The 24,395-nt window shown below is 59.2% G+C and overlaps 1 protein-coding gene across 1 annotated transcript; it reads right to left on the reverse strand.

Annotated features, from left to right (window-relative positions):
- Positions 1-9,852: 9,852 nt before the first annotated feature.
- On the reverse strand, positions 9,853-22,427 carry SLC16A1 (solute carrier family 16 member 1). Its single transcript, XM_088538937.1, has 5 exons — positions 22,404-22,427; positions 14,422-14,678; positions 11,665-11,808; positions 10,277-11,146; positions 9,853-10,137 (listed from the first exon to the last, which is right to left on the reverse strand). Exons 2-5 carry the CDS (start codon positions 14,636-14,638, stop codon positions 9,860-9,862), a joined length of 1,509 nt encoding a protein of 502 aa, XP_088395063.1. The 5' UTR covers positions 14,639-14,678; positions 22,404-22,427; the 3' UTR covers positions 9,853-9,859.
- Between the last annotated feature and the right edge of the window lie 1,968 nt (positions 22,428-24,395).

Consider the following 24,395-nt stretch of genomic DNA (forward strand, 5'->3'; position numbering starts at 1 on the left):
TGCTGTTGCATAAATAACTTCAGATTAAATAAACACATCTGCATACAAATTGCTACAAATCTCTCTTTCGGGTCATAAGAATCTACAGGAGATGTTTGGTTTGAAGCAAATGAGTAGATTGCACTTAAGAAGTTTATTTTGCTCGGGAGCTCCTGCTCGGATGGGTCTGCCCTGGGAACAGCCGCTCCGAGGGGAGCGCGAGCCTGGAATTTCAAGCAGCCTCCCGTGCACACCAGCCACGGGAGCAGGAGCACGAGACGGGTAATAAATATTCCCCACCACCTCGCTCCAAATACAAGTTAAATGTAAGCGTTCGAATGAGGAACTGGGGTGTTTCAAGACTCCTGGTTCATTTTGGCTGTTTCTCCTTTCCGTTCCCCGTGTCGCAGGTGTTTCACGGTGCGGCTGCGATGCCTCCTGCACCGAGGCGCAGCGTTATTGGCTGATAACGGGGGATTCTCGGGATATTGCCCACCAAATAGCTCCTATTTCTCCCAGATACTTGCTCTAAAGCCCTACATGAGTGGGATTGGTCTGCCACTGACCCTGGGGAGAGACGTCTGAGGTTCCTTATTATAACTGTCTCCTTCGTGGTGGATCTGCGGGTGAGCAGTGCACAGGCTGCAGTTATTCTGTTTCCTCTAAAAACTGTAATATTGCTGACACGGGTCTTCTACGACGGAGAATTTAAAAGAAAATGTTAATTGCACTTGGGTTTCAGAAGAATTTGTAGCCTCCTTTGCTGGCAGAGGCCACTGCCAGCATTGCTGGAGCGGGAGCTTTATGTAGCAATTGATTATAAAATATTAAAAGTGAAACTGACAGAAATAAAAACTGTTTCACAGTACTAATTATAATGGAAACAGTACTCAGGATATTTCTGCAAAAATGTTCAAGCCAACATATTAAAGTCTTAACAGTTGCAAATAAACCTGAAATTACAAACGTCTCGGGTGTAAATTAGGAAGCACTGAGTCAGTATGAGGAAACAGAGCTGGAATTGCACTAGATCAAGAGAAACTTGTGCAGGAGGCTCCATGCGCAGCCCTGGGAATGCGGTGAAGCGCTTTGGTGAAGACCAGCGCCCCAGTCCTTGCTGCCGTGTCCTTGGGGCTGCCCCTTGCTCCTAATCCCGGGAAGGGTCTGCTCTGGCGAAGCCTCCTGCTGCTGTCTCCACACTCTGCAGCCGGGTGCGTTACACACGGCGTGCGGCAGCGCTGTAGATGAGCGTGGTGCCGTTTTGGGGTGGATGAAGGTGGAAACGCGGCGTCCCGCTGCCGGCCTCGCGGTGCCGCAGCCCGGCCGGTCAGTGCCCTGGGCCTCCCCAGCGGCGGCTGCTCCGTGCGGAGGGGCCAGGCCGGGTGTCCCGTCCCGTGCACGGAGCTCCCGCTCGTTTTGTGCTTTGGGGATGTTTGTACAGAGTCACCGAGAAAAACAAGCACAGCTATTTATTACTGCTGGTCAGACCTTGGGGTTAGGCGGAGGGAGATGGCATTTCCTTTGAGCAGCAAGATGGGTATCTGCAGCCTTTCTGGTTTGGGGTGTGGTGTTTTCTGTTTGTTTTTCTTTCTTCCAAGCAGACAGTATTTGTATAGCACCAATGGCTCCACGAGGGGCATGACAATGCGGATGCATTTGTCCAGCTGAAGGAGGGCCCCTGGGTTTTGTGTCAGTTAAAGCTTTTATGGCCCTTTCTGCAAGGGTGAGGGTGCCTGCTCTGGAAGCAGCAGGGCAGAGCGTCGCACGCGGCCGCTGCTCCGAGAAAGCCCAATGCAGGGAGCTGCCCTGTGTAGGGGTGGATTTGTAGTGTTGCTGCGTGCAGTTAAGCAGATCATGTCTTTCACCCAAAGAAGCCTCCATTTTACAGTCAGAGCAATGATTGTTTATTTGCGTAATATTTTTTCTGTATAAAATTGCTGACATGAAATAGAATATACATAGAATATAAGCTTATGTGTGTATATGTTGCAGAGAGTTTTAGTTCACAGATCAGTTTAACTTCGTGAGTGGCTGGAGCTGCTGTGTGACAAAAGGGGACGATTAAGCAGGAATTTGCTTGTGGGCATTTCTGTGCTGCAAAAGGGAAGAAGGGAAACCCCTCCTGCAGGAGCTGAGACGGGTGCATGTGGCTTCTTGGTTCCAATGTCTGCCTTGACCCACGTGCTACGCAAAGGTGGGAGCCTGGGGCTGCTCTGCTCGAGGCCTGTTCTGCTGGGAAGTTTACAGGCAAGACGTGCTCATGCAGCGGCTCTGCATCCAGCTACAGCTTCATTGCAGCCCATTGAAATTCCCAGCCTCTGCTTAGGGGAATATCTCCAAAGAAAGCTCCTGGCTGCCCTCATCTGCGCTCGCAGGTTTCTGTTTATGCTGGAATAATTTCCCAGGGCTGTTTCCCAGCCCGCCTCTGGGGGAGCGAGGCGGCAGGTTGAGCGCAGCAGCCGCGTGGAATTGCAGATTTGACCTCGTTTTATCCTCCGAGTGTTTAGAGTTTGCTTTCATGCCCAGCAGCCATATGAGGAGCATATAGATTCTTTCCAGAGTGCACTGAACTTGGAAACAATACGTGACCTCCAAAGCTGAAATCTATAGTTACTGGAATAGGGGTTTCTTTCTTTAGGAGTAGAAAAAACAGGTTTGATATCAAGAGCAGCTGCTCAACTAAAAATAACAAATAAGGTGGAAATAGAAAAGTTGTTTCCGAATCATATCTCTTTGAAGAAATCATTATGCCGTATCTGCAATTCCCCTATGCTTCCCGTATCTGTATTGCTGTCAAGCAGCAGAGGCTGCAGAAGTTGGGGGATTTGATGGTCTGTCGTGTTTTTTCCTTTGCAGACATGTTCTGGCAGAGTGAAAGCTGTTCCAACTCTGTTAGCAGGCTCCGTATCAGGGAAAATGGGCAAACTTCCACTTGGAAAACGTGAAGTCCAGGGAGCAGAACGGGCGGCTCCGCTGAGCAGGGCACGAGCAGCTCCTGGCACCGTGCGGGGGCCGCCGCAGCCCCTATGGGACACGTTCGTGGAGTAACAAACCCCTTTGGGGCTCAGCGAACCCTGCTGCAGCCGGAGCAGCCGCGTGTGGGGCGGCCGCTGTCCAAGCAAGCGGCACAGGCCGCTCGGCCGCTCGCTCCGGAGGCCGGGAAGTGACCTGGAAGCGAAAGAGCGCCGTGAATGAGGACAGGAGCTGCTTTCGGGCAGGACTTTGTGCGGGTTGGTCTTTCTGGCAGCTCTCGTGCCCCAGGGCGGCTCTCAGCACCAAGCGCCGCTGGGTCACGCTGCAGAGCCGCCCGCTCCGGCCCTCCGATTCCTCCCCGCTCACCGCGACCTTCAACAGCGCCTTTATTCCTGGCAAAGCAAATTTTCTCTCTGTGTAATTGCAGCAGGAAGGTAGTTTTGACCTCAGCTCCATACTTTTCAGTGTAATGGGTATAATTGCTTTGCCAGCTGTTTGTTACCACCAATGTTTCTCATCCGGAGCAGCGGGAGGAGAGGGGAAGGCCGGGTTGGGGGTGTGCAGTAATAACAAGCTGCTTGCAATTGCATGTTAGTTTTTTATTTGTGTATTTTTTTATTCCTGCCTTTGCTTCCTTCGCTAAAGGCGACCCTGGTAACTCCCTCAGGAAGTCCACTGGGGTTAATCTAGTTTGAAGATGCTTCAAATTAAGTTTATAGGGTGGCCAAACAGTTCTGTAGGAAGCTTCGTAACACGCAGCCACGATGATGATGATGGGCACGAAGCCGGGGCTCCCCCTGGCATTTGCTTCCCTCTGCCCTCTAACCCCGAGAGGCCGCAGACACACGAGCTGTCGCTGCAATCTGTATTTCAAAGCAACATATGCAAAAGCAATCATATTTCCCAGCCTCCGTGATATCAGCAAATTAAAACAAATTGACGCTGGGTCCTTGGCATTTATATCAAATTTCTGCCACCTTTTGGCCCTGCTGTGCCAGAGGGAGAGGGAAAATACCCAGTTATGTGGGGCTGAACCAAGGCAGCTCTGTCCAGGAAGGGATGGAGAAAGGGAGGTGCCTCGTGGACGGAGCCCACGGGCAGCGGACGAGGCCCGTTGGGGTTAAGCAAAGCCAGGGATTGTAGCGAGGGGTGAAGGTAGCAAAGGAAGATCAATATGATGGCTAATGGATACAGAAGGGCAATTTAATTGGGTGTTGTGTTTGATAAATTATTTGCAAAGTTAAACACACAGTGCAAGCATTGCAGGCCTCCCTGCTCGCGAGTTAAATGAGTCAGCGGCACAAATTGAGCCCCGATGATTAATGGCCGTGAGCACCGTTGTTTGCTAAGGCGACAAGTCACCGGGAGGAAAAGCAGAGCGGGATGTTTTTAATGGGGTTTTATTGAGGCCTCCCGCACGGAGGCGGCTGCGAGCGGAGCTCTGCGTCTGCGCCAGGACCACCGCGACCGGCCTGCAGACGCGGTGCCGTCCGGAAATGTGAAACGGAGACAGGGCGTAAATTGAGCTGACCTGTGTGGTGCAGAGCCGCTCGCAGCGGCCAAGCCGGAGCGCAGTGATATTGGCACGTTTTCAAGCTGGTTTTCAATAAGAACTCCCTTTAATCCTCTCTCTCTCTCTCGTTCCCTACATCACTGATTCCTCATCAAACGTTCTAAATTAATTTGAGCCTGCCATTCCCTGCCCTGTTATCTTTTTCCTCCTCGTTTATGAATTTTAAATCAACTTGTTAACAACCTACTTAGTTGCATAATTTTGCTATAATAATCCATGCCCCTGGCTGATCGCATATTAATTTTGCAGCTAAGGTGCTCCGTGAACTCGGACGCGGTGCCCTTGCTGCTGCTCCCACTGCTGGGATACGCCGTGGTGGGGGCCCGAAGCCTGGTCCCTGCTGGGATGTGGATTCCCGTGGTTCCCATCCCGGCCTCCTCCTTCCCATGCCGGGATCAGCTCTGCTCCGGGCCGCGCAGGGGCCGTGTCCCTTCGTCCTCGTGGCCCAGCAGCTTTGGAGGGTGCAGACAAGTGCTGCTTCCAAGGTGGAACTGAAGACGCAAAATCCATCCATCATTCCCAGAGTTACTGAATGGGCTGTGGATTGACGGGAGAGGGCAGAGAAAGCAGGGAGGTGCCGGAGGTGGGAACCGGCGGAGGAGGAGACCCTGCGCCTGCCCCGCCGGGTCCCTCCTTGTCTGTCTCTGCTGCTCAGGGCGTCTCGGTCTGGAATGACGGGAGATGCTGGAGGCCACGGGGAGCATCCCCCAAAGCAGCCCGTGGAGCCTCTCCCTGCTGGAAGCGGCGTCTCCGGGCGCCTGCTCCGGCCTCACACCGCCCTCTTGCGACTCCTCGCTCGGAGCGGCGGCAGCCGGAGCGGGGCCGCGGGAGCCGAGGGGCTCCGGGAGCCTGAGCTCCCGTGGGCATCAGAGCGGCCGGGCAGGACGGTGGCACCTCGTGTCTGCAGCCGGCAGCTCCGGCGAGGGCCCCGTGTCACTCATCCTGTCAGTGGGGCAGGTTCAGCCACTGCAGGCTGCAAAAATGTGATTAAAACAGAATGACCCCTGATTCCATGCAATTAAGTGGTGAGGATTTGGGCAGAGAGCAGTGAGCAGGATCGCGCGCCTGCCCAGGAACATCCCAGTCCCTGCGCCGCGTCCTGCCGCGCGGAGCAAGGGCTGCGAGAGGTGCAAGGCTGGAACTGCCACCGCTGCCGAGCAAGGAGGCAACCGAGACCCTGCGGTTTAATTGCAAACAGTCTAATTCTCAGACAGAGGTTCATTCTTATGCACAACATGCGGCCTCTAATTAAATTTTAAGTATGTTTCCTTTTCTGTCTTTTCCTCTGCAGTTTTCCATAGAAAGTAATTAGCTTGCTTTTGTTTTCTGTGGGTACGTAATTAATTAGCAGTGTTAATCACAGCTGGGATCCTGCTGCTTTGGGTCAGCGGTGCCCGCGCTGTCCCCGCGCCATGGGGCGGCTGCGCAGGGCGCTCCCGCTCGCTCCCTCCTGCACAAGGTGCCGGGGGCCGCGCGGGCCGGGCACGGCGGCTGCGGTGTCACCAGGAGAGGGTGCTGCTGCCGTGAGGCCGCAAGCGCCGCGGGGTGAAGGGGCCGCCAGCGAGCGCAGGGCCGCGGCACGCGCGGGGTCCCCGGTGCTGGCTGTGCCCGTGCCAGCGGCACCGCGGGTCGCAGCACCGCGGAGCGCGGGCAGCGCGGCCGCGAGCGCCGCTGCGCCCAGGGCCGCTGGCCGCGGAGGGAGCCGCGGCGGGGCCAGGGCTCGCGCGGGCAGAGCGAAGGCCGCGCGGCCGCCCGGGCGAAGGGCACTCGCGGCGTCCTTGGCCACACTTGCCCGGCCGGGCCGCGCTGCCGCTGGGGCCCCTGTGAGCGGTTCTGCTGGAGCCCACGCAGCCGGTGCTGCCCGTGGGCCGGGGCGACGCTGGGCGCAGGGTCCTGCCGGGCTGCGGACGACGGGCGCCGCTGGCAGAGCAGTTACCCGGCCCGCGCGGCCGCTGACTCAGCAGAGCTCAAATCCATGTGCAGAGCCCAGATCCGCTCCTCGCGCTCGTCACATGAATGTGCTCGGCCCCGCGGCTGGGGCTGTGCAGCGCGGATTAGCCCGTCCTGCTGGGTCGCACGCGGCCGTGCAGGGCGCTGCGTTGCTAGAGCCCTGTCTCTGGGGCAGCGCAGCAGGGGGCAGCGCAGCACGGGGCAGCGTGGCGCAGGGCGTGCAGCGTGGCACGGCCCGGCACGGCCCAGCACGGGCAGCTCCCCTCGCAGGCCCGGTTGGCGCAATCTATTGCGCACGTTTCCTCCCTGTGCTCCGTCATGCCGCCGTCCTTCCTCTTGTGAGTAGCAAAATAAAATTCCCTTCATAGCAGGCAGAATTGAGGAAATAGTTGGGAACTAATTCCCGCATAGTTTGTTTTCCCAAACATCTCCTGCGGTCGCCGGCCAGCATGGCGCAACAATGGCTGGGGCGGGCGTTCCCACGGAGCGGAGCGTGCGCCAGGAAGCGCTGCCGCCCGCGCGGAGCTGGCGCCGCGGCACCTGCGGCGGGCACCGCGGCGGCCGGCGAGCCGGGGCCCGGAGCCGCCCAGCGCAGGGGCTGCAGCGGCCGTGGGGACGCCGCCGGTCCGGGCTGCGGCTCCAGGGCGGCCCAGCGCCCGTGGCCCTGCTTGTGCAGCCCAGCACGGTGCTCGCTGCCTTGCTCCTTGTGTAGCTCACCGGGAGCCACGGGACGGATCCGCAGGAGAGCACAGGCTGTTTTCCTCCAGGGCGCTGCCCGCACGCACGGGCACTGGGGCCGAGTCACACGCTACTGGGTTCCCCTTTTGCCCCTGCACGTCAGCACCGTCCTGCCCTGCCTCCCAGTCCTCAATGGGGCCACCGCCCCTCAGGGCCTGGGGAAAGGGGAGCACGGGACGCAGGAGCTGCCCCTGGAACGGCGCGGGATTCTCTATCAGTGCCTCGAGCCAGAGCGGCAGGAAATCATCTAAACATTTTTCCTCGGAAGGCCGAGCTGGCGCCCGGCCCGGCTCCGCACGCTTCTTAGAAGTCGCTGGCAGGGAGGGCGCGCAGCTTACGGGAAGGTGCGGGTCAGCTATTGTGATCCCGGCCCAGGAACCCCGGGAGCCGCCGGGGCAGGCGCCGCTCCTGCTCCGTCACCCGCAGGACGAGGCTCCCTCCCGCCCCGCCGGCGCAAAGAGGCTCCGCAGCGCAGCTCTCCAGCGTTAGTTTATTGCAGCGCGAACCACGCGCTGGAACTACAGTTAGGGCAGTACAGTTACTCGGTTTGACAGCGTCACAGCTCAGTACAGTACAACAGAGTCAGCTGGTACAAAATACACTATTGGCTTCATAAAGTTTAACGCTACAGTATGAAATACCCTGACTTGCTCATTCTGAGAGACAGGGATTGGCCTCAAGAGCAGGATGAAGGGCCCGGAGCACAGGGAGCTGCGTGGAGCAGCCACGGTGCAGCCCAGGTGCATCCCACGCATCCTGGCCGGCACCCAGGCATCACGGCGCTCGCTTTTAGTCCCCAGTAGCTCTATCACTGTGGCTGGGCAGAACTACCACAAGGGCAGTGTAACCAGAGGCAACGCATTCCTCACCCCTGCCCACAAAGCACACAGTGAAACCAGGCACCTCGCACCACAGGACGCTTAAGGCAGCCTTTTAAAGAGGGCAGGGGAAGGAAACAAGAGCATCTCTAAACCCAGAGTGCACAGAGAGCCGTGGCCATCCTGCAGCCTCACCCCAGAGCCTGCTCTTGCAGCGGAGCAAAGCGGCACCAAGGGAGCCTTCAGCCTCACTGGAACAGCAGCAGCTCCCGCACTGGGCGGGCGAGAGCTTTGTGCTTCTGGAGGAACCCTTAAACCCAGGATCTTGTCCAAGCAGGCTGCTTGTCCTGACGCACACAGAGGGCCGAGGAGCATGCGTGCATGCGTGCATCCCTGCGTCCCAGCTGCAGCCCCGTGCTGCGGCCACGAGGAAGAGCGCCGCATCCCACGGCCGGAGCTTCCAGCACGGAGCGGCTCACTGCAAGGGGAGGTTTGAGCAAGGAGGCTGGTCTGCCCCTGGGGAAGAGCAGGGGGCTCTCGCCTGCCTCCCGGGGCCGGGGAGCAGCTCTGCACCGTGCCCGACTGGCTGCCTGCAGCTTCAGCCTGCTCGTCTGCCCCAGCCACCTACCCAAAGCACCTCAGCTGGCATGTTTCTGCAATATGGCTATTTGCATGATCCTAGGAAAGAAAAATTCAACATTTGATGGGTGAATTATAAAAAAAAACAAGTTTATTTGAAAAAAATACTCAGCCTCTTACAAGATTTCTGATCAACATTTACTAGAACTTGAGAGCCATTAACCTGCTAGTCACAGGCAGTCTGCTCCACGTACGTTGAGATATTTTCCCGCACTAAAAAATAAAAAATAAATACGTACAAACAAATCCTTTCCTCCCCTTGTGGGTCCTAGATGTCAGTAAGGCAGTGCCTAACCAGATCTTAGTTGAACAGAAGCAAGTAAAAGAGGTTTTTTTCCTAATAGATAAAACAGTGAAAGCAGAATACCTGTCTCAGGGATGCGCTCGGGGCGGTCGGGTCCGGCCGGCCCCTTCGCCCGCAGAGGCCGAGCGCCCGCAGCAGGTCCCTGCCCCGGTACCGCTCGCTGCGTTGGCACTGGGCAGAGCAGCACAGGAGCCGAGCGCTCGGCCCTGCCTGCTCTCAGCGCCAGCTGTCCTTTCCAACCCCATTATCCCATGAGAACGAAACTACGGAAGAGGAATTTTTAAAGAACTACAGTAGCTAAAGTGTTTTCAAAACATATCTAGAGACCAGCTACAGAGTGAGGAGGCATCTGGCACATGAGCTGGAGACTCCCCTATTCCATGTCCAGATTTCCCCCTCCACGAGAGCCTGCAGTAAGAAGCGTGTGAAGCAGGATTCATTCGGGCTTGGCCCTGAAGCCCATCGTGCCTTGACAAGTCCAGTATCCAGCTTTTTATGGCTTTTTAACAAACCCTCCAATACAAACACACGCGCGCACACACACACACACCAGAGCCCAAGCAGAATACAAAACTAAAGCCTGGTTTACAGGGCAGAGTTAAGGCTCCTCCAGAATCAGCTAGATATGAAGACCTAAGGCACATATTAGTACATTCATGTTACTGTTAAAAAGCCAGAATATAAAAGTCCCCTCCCTCCCCAGCACGCGAGGATACTGCACATGTAGCTGTTACCTACACTGATGGAAAGACAGTTCAGAGCCTGGCTAAAAATGAACACCTGGTTTAGACCCTTCTCACTGCCGCTCAGCGCCAGCAGAGCACTTCCCCAGCACCATTTCAGGGCAACGGTGCTTCCCCGACACGCGGGGTTAAAACCAGTCCCTCACATGTGGCTCTCCTCCTCTTTGACGCCGTCTTCCGTGGTCTTCTGCGGCAGGGTGGCCACATCGTTGTTCGCCTCTTTCTGCTTCTCGGCCTCGTCCAGGTTGGTCTCCTCCTCTTTCCCTTGGTTCCTCAGCTTCTCCTCCGCCTTCTGCTCCTTGGCCACGAGGCGGTAGTTGATACCCATGCCGATGAACAGGTAGATGCCAGACACGATGAGGATGACCCCACAGGCCCAGTATGTGTACTTGTAGTCCCCGTACATGTCGTTGAGTTTACCTGGTGGACAGAGAGCAGACAGTTCAGCCAACCCAGGGTTTCCCACACACAGGCCCCCACTCCAGCTCCTCACCCAGCTGGGCATGAGGGACAGAGACCAACTCATGCAGTGACACCCGCGGCTGTGATGACACTCTACCTAGCAGAGGGGGTCCCAGAAGCACCGGGCAGCACTCCACAATAGTCACGAGGCCAACGGCGCTGGAGAACCTCTGCGCTCCCACGAGGTCCATCAGGGTTTCAAACAAGACGGAGCTAAGCCAGCCAAAGGCAAAGCCAAAGAACCCAGCATAAATGCAGAATCCAGCATAGCTGGTAGACATGGGGGCCAGGAGGTGGCACACCCCGTTGTAGATCACAGAGATGGCAAAGAAGTACTGAACTCTGGGCCTGATCCACTTGGTGTTGGCAACCAGGCCCATGGAAGGTCTGGCTACCATGTCTACAAAGGCCAAGATTGAGAGCAAGAAGGCTGCAGACTCATTAGGAATCTTCTTGCTCTTTGCATAATTGCTGAGGAAGACCAAGGGAGTGAACAGTCCAAAGAACATGATCACATTGCCCGACAGATAGAGCAAGAAGCCTCTGTGCGTGAACAGGGACAGATCCAGGAACTTGTTGACTGTCTGGAAAAGTGTGCCCTTCTGCTTCTTGGACTTTCCACCAATGAGGTCTGTGTTGGTGTCACCAGCTCCATCATCTTTTTTCACTGCTTTCCCAGCTTCCTGCAGCACCTCTTTAGTAGCCTCTTTCTTCAGCTGATCTGGCTTGGGGCCTATGGGCCGCATCAGAGATCCAGCTACGCAGCAGTTCAGCAAGAGACCACCAAGGATCAAGAAGCTCCCTCGCCAGCCAAAGATGCCAAAGAAGAGCTGATTCACGGGTGCCAAGGTGGACAGGAACACAGGGCTACCTGCCATAGCAAGTCCATTAGCCAAGGGACGCTTCTTGAAGAAGTACTTGCCAATCATGGTTAAGGCTGGGTTCAAGTTAAATGCAAGTCCAAGGCCTGAGAAAGTAAGAGGGGAGAGATAAGGGGCTCAGTGTGTGCAAGTCAACAGTGCTCAAAGAGGGACTGAGTAAACCGAGGCAGATGGGACAATTCTCAGCATTTAATATGACTTTTACTCTGCTAACTTTCAGGTTGCACAAGCAATATTCTGCCTCCTCACTACTCCTTCCTTGAGGCGGGAGCCAGGGCAGTAACAGAGTCACGCACAAGGGAGTCCAAAGGAGAGCAGCGCTGTGAGTCATAAACTTTACTTCCCTGGTGTGGCATAATTCTGAGACGGGAGTAATTGAAGGCTTTGCACTGTAAGCAGCCAGATATTAATGCCTGAGTACTTGCATTCTTCCTGCATTATGTGACCGCGGGCAGCCCTTATTAGGATAGGCAAAGGGAATTAGGACTTATGCAAATTTATCATAGACATTTCGTGAATAATTGCTAGGTGCAAGTTGCTCCTCCTACTGCCTCGGAAGATAACTTATGTCAGCCCCATTCATCCCATTCACGCCGGCACTTACCCCCCACGACCCCGACGCAGAAGTAGAGCTCCTCCACGGTGTTGCAGAAGGAGGCCGCAATGAGGCCGCAGCCCGAGAGGCAGCCGCCCGCGATCATGATGGGCCGGCTGCCGTACTTGTTCACCAGGATGCTGCTGATGGGGCCTGGGGAGTCAAAGGAGACATGCCCGGAGATGAGACTTGTCTGCACAACACACAAATACTTGCAAGTGCACAGAAGATTTATTGTCATAGGCTTCTAATTTTTGCACAGTGACACCTCATGCAGCCATGGAATGGATTAAGGGGAGAGAAACAAGAGGGCGGGAGACAGCTGGAGATAAGGGAGTGACATTTGGGTAAAAGAACACACTGAAATCCCAGCTGGAAGAGCATGACTCCCACAAGTACCGGTGTGCTGCGGCTTTTGCAGAGCACCAAAGATAAGCTCATGCTGGAGAAAGCTGCAGCCCACAGGCCAGACCTGGGGGGTTGCTGGGGCACCGAGCTGCCCTGCAGAACCTTGCACTGGGAAGATGCTCCTGCCCTGCAAGGCTCCATGCCCCAGCAGGGGTGGCACAGGGTGGCACAGCCACCCAGGAGCATCAGTCCCTCCTGCCCTCGTTCCCAGGGATCGGGGCGGCCGAGGCAGCACGTGCCCCGTGGGAGCTGCGGCAGAGGGGGACACAGGGAGGGAGCCGCAGGCGCCCGCGCGGCCTCGGTGCTGCCTTCCTTAGTGCCCTTGAGGCAGGAGAAGCCCAGTTGCTCTGTGCTGCCTTTTAAGTGCTTCATTATCAAGAGCCTTAATCCAAAGCAAACAGCGATTAGATACTGTAGAGCATGCTCTACAGACACTAAAATGTATTTAAATAAACTGAATGAACATCCATTGAATATTAACAGATGTAGTTTTACCATTAACAGCTAGCAAGGTTGTCAACATGTTATTCATGGGTCCTCACACTACTTGACCTTTTTGCCTAGTTTAAACAGTGCCTGGAAAAGGCTGGAATAGCTCTGCCGGGCAGCCAGAGCAAGGCCCTCCGGAGCCCCGCGGCGCCCGCCCGCAGCCTCAGCTCCAGCCTCATCCTATCAGGGAGCGGGATCCGCTTCCCTCTGGGACGCCGCAGCAGCCCCGGGACCGCTGCATCGCCGAGTCCTGACGTGCTGCAGCGCCAAGAGCTCAGCTGTTTGCAAAACCTGCACCTTGAACCCTGGACAAACCTCCGTGTCCCTGGACAGGGGCCAGCGCCGTGCGGGCCCTCCCGAAACCCTGCTGGGAGCGGGCTCCAAGGGCGGCGCAGGGAGCGCGCGGCCCCATGGAGCGCGGTGCTCTGCGTGGCACCGACCTTGAACCGGCGCGCGGGCGCGCGCAGGGCTCGGCCACGCATCCCTGCAGCCCGAGGCTCCCGCTGCCGCCTGCACAAGCGCCTCCCCATCCCAGCGCAGGCCTCCCTTTCCCTTCTGCTCTGGGAAAAGGGGCTGTCCTCCTTTCTTATTTAAGGAAAATGAGGAAAAATTCACACCACTGCTATCTTCTAGAGCTGCAAGAAGCATTTCTGGTCAGAGGCTGAGCTAGTTTGACTATTCACACAGCCAAAAAAGCTTCAGGAATGGGACAGAGTCTTCCCTAATCCTAATGAGGGACCAAGAAAGGGACATTTAAGGTTATTGAATCCAAATATTCCTTCTGATTTCCAGATCCAAGAGCCCCAAGGCTGCAACAGAGCATGGCAGCCACGTTCCAGCGCTGCAGGTACCACGAGGCACCTGCCAGCTCCTGCCCTCGGGACACCAATCTTCAGCCTAAGCCCCATATGTGGGCTAAAACCCTAACCCTAACCCTAAAGCTCTGGTAAAACATCTCTGTGGGCAGCAGCTGCTCCAGGCTGTGCAAATGCACCCAGCCAGCGAGTCTTGGCTCGAGCTGCAGGACCCCAGTCCTATGGGACGTGTCTGCTGAGGACACCACGGGCGGCATCGCTCCCAGCCTGGCCCCCATCACGTCTCATTAAGCTGCTGCATTTCCAAGCTGGCCGCGGTACCGAGCGGGGCAGCTCGGCCGCTGCGCCAGCACAAAGCGGGGCCTGTTCCCGAGGGGCCTCACGCTCAGCTGGCGTCAGCCGTGGGTGCCCCGGCGCGGCGGGGACGCGGGCAGCCCGCCACCCCGGCGGCCCCGTCTGCCCCAAGCGGGACGGCACCATGGGGTACCAAGGGGGAGCTCCTTCCAGCGCAGCCGGTCAGCGCAGAACTGCACGCACAGCCTGCTGCGAGACAACGGGGAAGCGAACGCATCGCCTCAGCGCCATCCCCAAGCCACTTTAAAGAGTGCTGGGAAATGCCCATCTCGGGCACGGGGAGGCCAGGCCCTGCTGCGCCGCTCTGCTCGTGTGTCTGCACTGCCCGCGGCGCCGCTCAGCTGGATCCCGGCGGATCTGCGCTCCTGGTGGGGTCCGGACCCAGCTCCGCCGGCTGGGCGGCCATCCCAGCATCGGCCGTGGGCTCTCGGCAGCGCGCTGGAGCAAGGGTAGTTACACAAGGCGTAATTCCCCGGAAAGCTTTTACTTACAGCTTTGCAGAGGAGAACAGATTAACCCAGCTTTCACATTCTGGGCATTAAATAGAAGTTTTTCACAAACTTCCTTGAGGTAAACTGGTCGAGGGAAGTTTTGCCATTTAAGGGAGAGCTCGTCCCTCTGGTAGCGTCAAGTGCCACCCTGCAGTGCGCACAGGGACATCCCCCTGCGTGCAGCACGCGCCGCGTTGCCGCCTGCCTACCTCCTGCATACATGACCGCCAGCATGATGGAGGAGATCCACGAGACTTTGCTGCTGGATGCGTTGAAGATGACCTCGATCTCCTTGAAGAACACTGTGATGGACTTGGGGAAGGCGTAGGAAAAGCCAATGGAGATGAAGGCTCCGATGACCACGGCCCATCCCCAGCCGCCTTCGGGAGGGGTGTAGCCCACGGGGCCTCCGATGGCTGGCGGCATCTTGAGCGGAGCTGGTGAGGCCTCGGCAGGAACTCAGGATCTGCAAAGGACAAAGCGCGGCCTCAGCTGAGCACAAAGACCTCGACAGCAGCCTCACAGGGCTGGCCTGAAGGTGAGCACTCAGGACAGCGCAGTGCGCCCCTCACAAGGCTATCTGGAAGCACATGCTCAGATGGTGCTGGCCTTTAAAAGCAGCAGGTATTTATAAGCAGCGTGTCTCCAGCTCGCTGTCCCGTTGTGAGCTGCAAAGGGCACACAAGGACCTTGCTGCATGGGGCCTGCCTGCGCTTGGCAGCTCTTCCCGCGCGGACGACTGAAACGCAGCCCCGCAGCCGGGCCCCGCGGCGAGCTGCGCTGCAAGCGCTGTCCTGCTCGCACAGCTTCTCCCAAACGCCGTTTCATGTGGATTTGCACTATCCCACGCAGGGAGCCCTCAGAACACCCTTCTACTCATCACAGCCTCATTAAGCAATATTGCAGCAAGCCCTCGCATATTCCCAACAAGCCTCCCACCCCGTGGCAGGGAAAGCCAGGAGTGCTCTAGGTCCTCCTGGATGGGGCCAAGGGCCAGGATCTGGCTTGCAGAGGAGATGAGATGAGCAGCCATGGCCAGCGCTCAAACTGCCATGGAAATCTGAGGAAAACCACGAGATTGGAGCATTGCAGAGGGTAGGGAGACATCAGGACCGAGCCAACCGCCCCTCGGAGCAGGGTCAGCTGGAGCAGGTAGCTCGGGAGCAAATACACACCCAGGTTATTAACATGTTTTCCCTGATGAATAATAACAAGCCCTGCACACAAGCCCCAACACCTCCATGTCTGCAAGGAGCAGGCAATGTGTCATCTCGGCACGTCCATTATTCCCGCAGGCCCCAGAGGTCACGAGTTCCAGCTAAACTGAGCAGGGTCCGACCAAAGCACCAGGGTCCAGAGCCGCTTCCAGGCCTGGGGAGCCCTCGACAGGGTCCGACAGCCCAGGCCGGGCCCTGCTCGGATAAACCACACGGCAGCAGCATGGGAGCAGGACCCCAGGCTCCCTCGGACACAATCCTATCCTGCTTTCCCTAGGTTTCTACTCTGGTATTTAAGTTTTCAACTGAAAAGAAAAAAAGGAAAAAGTCATCCTGGGCACCAGACCCTCCCTCTAAGGGCCCCCACAGAGGACAGCACTGTGCAGGGACAGCGCTGAAAGCAGAGGCCTGCTAAGCGGTGCAAACGCCTTATTTACAGCACATCTCCTTCCAGCTGGCCGCGATCACCATCGTGTCGAGGTGTGCACGTGCCAGCATCGCCAGCGCTCCCCACGCGCTCCTGGCTGCTGCTTCCGCTGCCTTCACTTCCTCCCTCGGCTCCCAGCACCAGGAAGGCCCAGGAGGAGGGTGCCCGAGTGGGAAACGGCCTGGAGCAGCCGATGGAGCACCCAGTGCCAGAGCCTGGCAGCACCGAGCACGGTGCAGGCAGCCTGCAGCCGCTACCTGACACCGGATTAGCTTTGCAAAAGCCACCCGACACCGGCTTCCCTGGCTGCCTCCTGCTTGGAGAGAGGCGTTTCCCTAAGCCTTTAAGACTGGTTTAGCCCGAGCCCGGTGCAGATCCCTCCTGCTGGAAGGTGCCCAGGCTGCACCCGGCAGCGCAGCGCGTGACCCCAGCAGCGGCACCCAGCCACACCGCTGTCCCCGGTGAGGAATCATTTACGAGCGCTGCCCCGAAACGAGCCCCATTAGTTGAACTATGCTCAGGAGCCCGAGGAATCATTGATCCCGCTCGGACGCGGCTCGGTGCAGGGGAGCTGGGGCCGGGCGCATCGAGAGCGAGCAGCCCCAAGCCACACTCTTCCCGAGAGCACCGCATCGAAGCCGGGTTTGGCTGAGCGCTGCTGCCCGGCTGGACACGCCACCTCTGGCCATTCCTCACTTTGAGTCACATCGAGTCCCCATCGAGCCCCACTGAGCTGTGTTTTTAGGAGACTGAACTGCCTCGTGCTGCGGCGCCCGCAGATCAGAGCTCCGAGAGCCGGGGGCAGCGCCTGGCGCTCAGCCCTGCGCCTTGCCCTGACTCATCTCGGAGCTGCACGGAGGAAGGGCAGCTCTGGAAGGTCCCGCTCGGCCTTCCTCTGGGCTTCCTCGCAGCCCCGCGCGGAGGCTTCAGGCGGAAGGGTAAGGCTGCGGTTTGAGCGGAAAGCTCCCCCCTCGCGAGGGGGCAGGCCGTAGTTATGGCATTTACAGCCCTGTTTTGGAAGGTTGCGACGTGTCAGACGTGTTTGGAAGTGAAATTCGCAGCTGCGCAGCAGCCAGCTCCACTTGGCCCTATTAGGGAATAAAATAATGATATTTGCAGCAATTAAGCCTGATGAGCCCAAGCAATGGCAGCAAATGTCACCTCGGCTGCACCGCAAGCCCTGGGCGGCCCCTCGCCCACGGGGTGGGCACAGAGGAGCCAGGCGGGGAGGAGCAAGTCAGCCCAAAACGGCCCCAAGAGACAACGCCGGCTCCCAGCCCCTGCACGAGTGTCCTTATCCCCTCTGGACCACCAGCATTTCAGACACTTGCTTATGTAACGCTGCAAATCTCTATGCTATGGAGAACCTGTCCCGGCGGGATCCAGGGGAGAGGAGCAGGGACTCGCAGCCGAGGTGCTGCGGGTGCCGGGCAGCCGCTCGGAGGCCCCTGCACAGCCCCACGTGGGGAAGGTGCTTCCCAGGCGGGCGGCCGGGCGCAGATACCGACTATCTCCATCCCGCACCCGCTGCGGCGCAGGATTGCGGTGCTCTGTGTGCACGTTCCCCTCATCCCCTACGCGGGGGCTGCTCGACCTGCACTGCGGGACCCTCTGCGCTGCTGTCAGCTCCGATCCCTGGGGCTGCAGAGCAGCCAACCCTCCCGGGAAGGGCACAGCCGGTCTGGATGCTGGGATCCTCCACACAAGGCAGCTTCCTGCCCATCCATCAATCCAGGCAATGGCATCCTGCTGTCTGGTGTCATCCTGCCTGTCCCCAGCGCCTCTCCGCACACACTACAAGGACAGCACGCACCCTCCTGTGTCCTCGCAGGAGACGCAGCCTGCGGAGGATCGTGACCACAGCCCGAGCTGCAGAGACGCCCCGCGCGCTCTCCGGGGAGCTCAGCAAGCGCCAAGTCCGGCCGTCAGTCCTAGCACTACGTGCTACCCAGGGGCAGCTGGAAACATGTTTCTCTCCCCCATCCCAGCCCTGCAGAATCAGCTTCCCTGGGCCACGGCGTTTCAGCGCTCGCTAGCAGCTAAGTGCGCTGCTCACCCACAGCGCGGGGCCGGGAGGTGCGTGGAGGTCAGCAAGCGTCCCGGGAGCTTGCGCTACCACCAGGAGCCACAGGCTGTAGCACCTGCAAGCTGTTGAGCGAAGAGCACTTTATAGCCTCGCATTTGGCCTTGTCCTGGCTGGAGGCAGGATGAAATGGAGATTGTTGCGAGCTAATGAGACACCACTTCTGCTGGGCATAAGCGGGTTTGCAGAATTAAGAGGGGCATGTAATTCCCGAGCGCGCGCAGCTGGGGGTTTAACCTGGCTGGACACAGCATACGTGACTGCCCGGCGCTCGCAAGGGCTCTGCACCAAAACAATAGTGAATTGAGCCCTGCTCAGCAAGCGCGCTGGCTCGCGGGGTGAGGCGAGGTCAGCAGCACGGGAGGGTTTGCAGAGGCGGCGCGGGCCGCCCCGCGGGGAGCAGCGAGGGTTGCTCACCGGCGCGGGGCACGGCCAGCACCTCCGCAGACGCGATCCCGGCCGGCCGAGCCTTGGAGAGCAGACAGCAAGACGCCAGAAGGCAACTTTCTCGTGCTCGTAAAAGAGGGAGCAAGTGGCAGCTGCCTTCACCCTTAACTCAAAATTGGATCCCGCAGCGGGCGCAAGCCCCGGCCTGCAGCAACTAGATCACAGGTACGGAGCAGCCCACTCACCAGCACCAAGCGAGCACCTACCTGGCAGGCGCTCGAGGCTTTCCTTGAGCACCAGCCACCATCGGCAGTGGCTGCCCGAGAGGACAGAGCCTTGCCCATCACTTGGGGCTCGTTGCCAACACAGCAGCTCCGTGCGGTTGTGCGCTGAGGGCTGGCACGTGTCCACCACGCCACCAACGTGGGCCACGCAGCTGGCCCCTTCCTCACTCAGAGCCTGCTCCCCACACTCTTGAATTGCTCATCCTCTTGGAAAGACCATTTTGCACAAGTTGGCTTACAAAGCAAGGCATTAATGTTGTCAAGAGCATGAAAAGGGAGAAAAACAAGCCACTGTTTCTCCACTCAAAACAGATGCATCGAAATCTTCCTTTCCATGCTGTCACACTCAGCTATTGCCACCAGCAACACTCAGCCTCTGTGAGCAAGATCCAGAGTCTTCCTAGCAAGAGAAAGACTGGGAATCAACTGTAAACACATTATCAACAAGATCAAGGGAAAAAGCCAGGCTTATTTCTGTGTTACAGCCCAGCAATAGTCACGACAAACAAAGATCCCTGCACAAAACAGCACACATGAAACAGCCTGGATGAGTTTGCAGGCAGGTTACAGGAATGTTATTTGAAATAGCTTTCGCAGATATCCTCGGGGCACACATCGCCTTTAATCCTGGGCGAGCGCGGCTCCAAGAACAGCATGAGGTCAGCCCCAGGAGAGGCTCCCGCACCACATCAAGCGGCGCCAGCGCCCCGGGACAGGCTGCTCGTCTTCTCCCCAGGGCCCCGGCCTTGCTGGCGTGAGCAATGGGGAGGCACAGCCCTGCTGCGGCATTTTGCACACCCGGATCCGGGGATTCACCCAAAGCACGAGCCCCAGCCTGGGCAGCTTTGCAGGTAACGCGATCAAGAAACCCTCACACTGCCAAGCACCTTCCCTCTGACTCAGGAGGCAGCACAGACGCTGGTGACAACCCAGAGCTTGATGTGACAGCGCAGGAACTCGCTCCCTCCTGCGGCACAGCCTCACCGCCTGGGAACAGCCGCTCCGCAAGCAGCGGAGCAATCCCCCCGCAGCAGCTGCTTAGGGACCGTAATGCTCTGGAATGCTCCAAAGACGATTTGAGCCTTTCCAAGAAATCCTCAGAATGAGAAGAATCTGGGACCAAAGAGCCTGCGCTTTTCAGATCCTGGGGCCGATCCCGTCCTCTCCGCTCACTGCGGAGCGGGGCAGCGTGAGCTGCACGCACCAGGGAGCCCCACGGTTGTCACAGTCAGGACACAATTACCCTGCTTTTAGCAGCAGGATCGGACTGAGTTTATTCTCCAGCACCTCCGTGATCCGGATCCTTCCGGGGGTCGAGGTGGGACCAGTGCAGGTGCAGTAGCCAGGGTGGCCGCGCGCAGTAGCCAGGGTGGCCGCGCGCATCCCCACGGTGCTGCGGCTCCCCGTGCTGCGCTCAGCCCCGCAGTTATCTTTGGCTGTGGTGCAATTATCCTGCAGCAGCTTCCAAAGAAGCACTTGAAATGAGTCATCCAGGCAAGAGGGGAAGAGGCTCCCACCTTCTTTTTAAAGTTACCATTAGAGGCTGATTCCAGAAAAGGAAAGAGAAGTCATAAAACTGCAACGGAGATTAGCACTATAGTGCGCAATTAGATGCAATTTGCCTCCCTTAGCCCACCTGCAGCTTTAACTCCTCAAGAAGGGCATGTAGAATAAAACTGTGCAGCTTTCCAGCCTTGCACATGGCGCTGGGCATCCTGCACCTCAGCTGCCCAATAAGTCAGCACAAACCCGAGGTCCAAGTGAGGCAGAAAGTGCCTGTAAACGCTCAGAGGCCAGATAGGAACTGGCAGGAATTCCAGGAGGGATTTTACACCCGAGCCCCAGCACGTACCAGGTAATCTGGGCACCAGTTCTGTGCTCAGCCCTGCTCCCCTCCTCGGCACAGCCAGGAAACCCTCCCAGCAAAGATGGATCAGCCACGCTAAATTACCTCATTTAGCATGAAATGGGGAGGCTTGTGCAATACACACACACAGAGGGAGAGAAAAGAAAGAAAGGCTGGAGGCATATGACAAAGCCGAAGAATATCATGAGATTTCATAGGAGTGTGATGCAGCTACCAAAAAAACAAAGTCTTGCTTCCCAGAGGACACTCAAAGCTGGGAGCGGGCTGCAGGAACAGCATGGGTTACTATATAGCGGCAGGCTAACTTGTTGCGACAGCACGAGGATACCGCGCCACGGGCCCGCGCGGGATACAGTTGCTGTGATTTCTCCCATGCCCTGCGTTTGCATCATCCCCTTGCACATGCCAGGCGGATGCACCAGGATTAGCCACAACCCGGCTCCAGGGACACCTGGCTCCAGGCGGCTCTGGGATGCAGGGACATTTCCAGAGCAATTGACTGACCCGAGCTGTGAAGCACCGGCCATCGGCACCTCCTGATGGCCCCGGCAGCTCTGCCTGCGCAGGGACACACACCTCGGCTGGGGCCTCTGTCCAGGCCGGCCGCGGCTTCGGCCTCCGCACCGTGTCCGGAGCACGGACACAGCGGGTGTGCCGGGCCCGGCCTCCTCCTGCTCGGCCTCCGCGGCCTCTCGACATCCTCTGCCCTGAGCCCCAGCCCCCAGCACCGCTCCATGCGGCCGCTCTTATCTGGGCCCCGGCCTCTCCCGGCCCCACATCCCGGTGCTATCTGGCCGGGCGCAGGCGGGAAGGGGCCGGTCAAGCAGAGCGCAGCCCCAAGCCGACATCCTTCTCCGTCCTGCCCAGAGGAGGGATCCCCCATGCCACGAGACCAGGGCGGCAGCAGAAATCAGGAAGCGAGAGAGGAAGGCAGCAGCGCCGGGGCAGCCCAGCACAGCTCCCGTGCGTTGGACTGTCCGGGTTGAGCAGCACCACGGACCTGGTGCTCACCAAAACCTGTGCTCCAGAGCACCAGAACATTGATTATCCTTCAAAGACCATAAAACTTCTCCCTGACTCTGAAAACCCTTCCAGAAGGTCTGCAGAAGGACCAGCCTTTCTCTACTCCTTTAATCAGTTGGAAAGTCTCAGGCAGGCCCAAATGCCTCCGAGAAAAGCAAGGCCTAGATTATTTTAACAAGGAACCTCATTAAGCACAAAAGCACCCATCTCAGACGGCATTAACTGCTCAAATCAGACAAGACCTACTTATTTGAAGTGGATCAGAGCTCAATAAACCGCGTGCTCCAGTTTACAGAGTCCTGAGCACATGGGAAACGCAGAAGCTCAGCAAATCTTAAACAAACAGCGCAGCTTTGGATTTCGGGAGGCAGCGGGTGCCGGGGGGAGAGAATTAGGCAAGGCCGAAGGAACAACAAAAGCGAGTGCCGGGCGCGCCGCGGGAATCGGGGTCACTCGCGCGTTCAGCGCGTTGCCCCCGGCCTCCAGAGCGGGGGATGTGGGTCACGGCCGTCCCCGCGGCCACGCGCACGGCGGAGCCCGCGGGCCGGGGATGCCGCGGGGCCCGGGCGCTTCCCGGGGCGGCCCCACGCGGGAGGAAGGAGGCGGCCCCGCGGGCGCCGCACATGGCCCGGCCCGGCCGCCCCGCGTGGAGCCGCCACCGGCAGCGCGGCCGGGCCCGCGGCGGCACCGGCAGCGGGCGGGGGAAGGGAGCGCGCTGGGCTGCGCGGATCGAGACCGGGACCGGGACGGACCGAGCAGCCGGGCCGCTCCCTTCCCCCCAGGACCCGCGCGGTCCCCCCTGCTCCAGGCGGCCCCGCTCCAGCCCATCTCGCCCCGTCCCCCCCGGGCCCCGCCGCGCTCCCCGCCACGTGGGCCGCCGGCCCGGGCCGGTCCCGCCTGTACCTGCGGTGCCGCCGCCGGCCGAGTACGGCCGCCCCCGCCCCCGCCGCTATAAGGGCCGCGCCGCGGGGGAGGAGGCAGCGGGGCCGGCGCCGCCCCCCGCGCCACGTGCCGGCCCCGGCTCCGGCCCCACGCGTGTCCGCGGGGCCGCCGTGCGCCCCGGCACGTCCCGGAGCGAGGCCTTTTCGCGGCCCCGGATCCAGCGGCACCGGGATCCAGCGGCGGGAGCGGAGGCCGCCCGCGCCGCAGCTCTGCCCGGGCGTCCTGGGGGGGTCCCGGGGCTGCGGGGAACCCGGGGCCCGGTGCTCGCTCTGCATCGCGCGGGGCCGCGGCTGCCGCCCGCTAGCGCCGTCCTGCAGCGAGGGGGCCGGGGTGCTGCGGTGGGGGGTGTTGCGGAGGGTCGGGGTGTTGCAGGAGGTTTGGGAGCATTGCAGGGGGTCAGGGCTGTTGCAGGGGGGGCCGTTGGAGGCTGTTGCAGGGTTGTCTCAAGGGAACAGTTGCTCTTTGTGGGCATTTTCCAGGCAGCGCCGGTGAGGAATCCCCCGCGCAGAGCTGGCCCGGTGCCTGCAGCCTCCGGCCTGGCTGGGAACCAGCTTCTGGCAGCGGCCGCATGGTGCCGGGCCCGTCCGGCTCCCGGAGGCTTCGCCCTGTGCCGCGGGGCTCCAGTGCAGGGCAGATCCCGCAGAGCGTCTCCGACTTGAGTCACTCGTCTCTGTTGCTTGACTACGGGGTCCTAAATCTTCCCCAGAAGGCTCCTCGCCGCTGCCAGCCCGCGCTGCGCTCTGCTTCCACAGCGCCATTGACGTGTGTCCCGGTGCCGCCGCGAGCTCTGCAGCCCGGGTAGCGTGAGCTGGTGTGGGCAGCGGCGGTGCCGTCCCGCGCAGCGCGGCCGGCGCGAGGCCTCGTCCCACGGCCGTGCGCTCGGGCCATGCGGAGCGGAAGGGAGCAGCGAGCGCAGCCCTCACCCCTGCGTGCGGGGCTGCCGCGGGGCCGTGGCAAACGCTGGGGTGCAGCACGTGGCACCATTCGTGTGAGCAGCGAGAGGGTGACGCTCTCCCTTTGCGTGTCCCGCTCGTGGCCGGGATGCTCATGGCTTGGCTCTGGTGCTGCTCTGCCTGCACCCCAGGACGGATAACCATGGGGAAGGGCAGCTCGGGATCAAGCGGCAAGGGCAGCTTCACGCTGCTGTTCTGCAACATTTCAACTGGGAAAAGGGCTGTTTGGGAGGTGCAGCCCAGACAGCAGGATCCCTTGGGAAGCGGCGCTCCAGCTCCCCTCGGGAGCACTGCGCTGCCGGGCCAAGCGAGCCCTCCCACGCGGCCGTTTCTCCTGTGCCTCGTCAGAGCGGAAGGAGCCCTGCGCTCCGCTCCTTGCGGCTTCATCTCCTTTAAAAGACGGATTTAATTCTAATCCCTTTAGGAATTCTCTTTTCTTGCAGGGAAAGCAGGATATTGAGCAATGGAGCTATCCTGGAAAAGCAGCTCTGAGCAGCCCCGTGTCCTCGCAGTGGCTGTGCTGGCCAGGGTTGTGGAGCTGCCCTTGCTGCAAACACGGCAGCAATCCCGAAACGGGGCCGCTCGCAGGGTTTGCTGGAGTTAATGTCTCTAGCAGGTGTGAAAGTGCAGACCTGGCTATTGTGCTTGTGCCCCGCTTGATAAGAGAGGCAACATGAGTCCAATTCCAGGAATTATTGGAAGTCTCATGGGAAGGTCTGTTCTTTCAAGATATCCATCCCAGCTTCCTGACCGGACTCTGCAGAAAGTTTTCCTGACTATTTGGATGCACCTGTGGGCCTGGGGGGGACCCATGGCAGCAGGGGGGCAGAGCGGGCACCATCCCTGGGAACTCGCGGGATGGGAGCCACAGCCATTGGTGCGATGTGATCTGCTGGAAGAGGAGAGTGCAGAGAGAAGGCTTGAACGGGTCACAGCGTCCCAAAGGAAACCTGTCCACTCCTCTGCTCCCGCCCCAGCAAGGCTCCCCGTGGCCGCCAGC

Source organism: Tinamus guttatus, unplaced genomic scaffold (assembly GCF_059628265.1).
Source record: "Tinamus guttatus ecotype Peru unplaced genomic scaffold, ASM5962826v1 Tinamus_guttatus_pri_ptg001272l, whole genome shotgun sequence".
In the NCBI taxonomy this organism is placed as follows: domain Eukaryota; kingdom Metazoa; phylum Chordata; class Aves; order Tinamiformes; family Tinamidae; genus Tinamus; species Tinamus guttatus.

Coding starts and splice junctions, on each gene's coding strand:
- SLC16A1 (XM_088538937.1), bottom strand. CDS start 14,638: ATGCCGCCAGCCATCGGAGGCCCCGTGGGCTACACCCCTCCCGAAGGC. Junction 11,809..14,421: donor GGCGGTCATGTATGCAGGAG/GTAGGCAGGCGG, acceptor TTGACTCCCCAG/GCCCCATCAGCAGCATCCTG. Junction 10,138..10,276: donor TCTGGGACCCCCTCTGCTAG/GTAGAGTGTCAT, acceptor TCTGTCCACCAG/GTAAACTCAACGACATGTAC.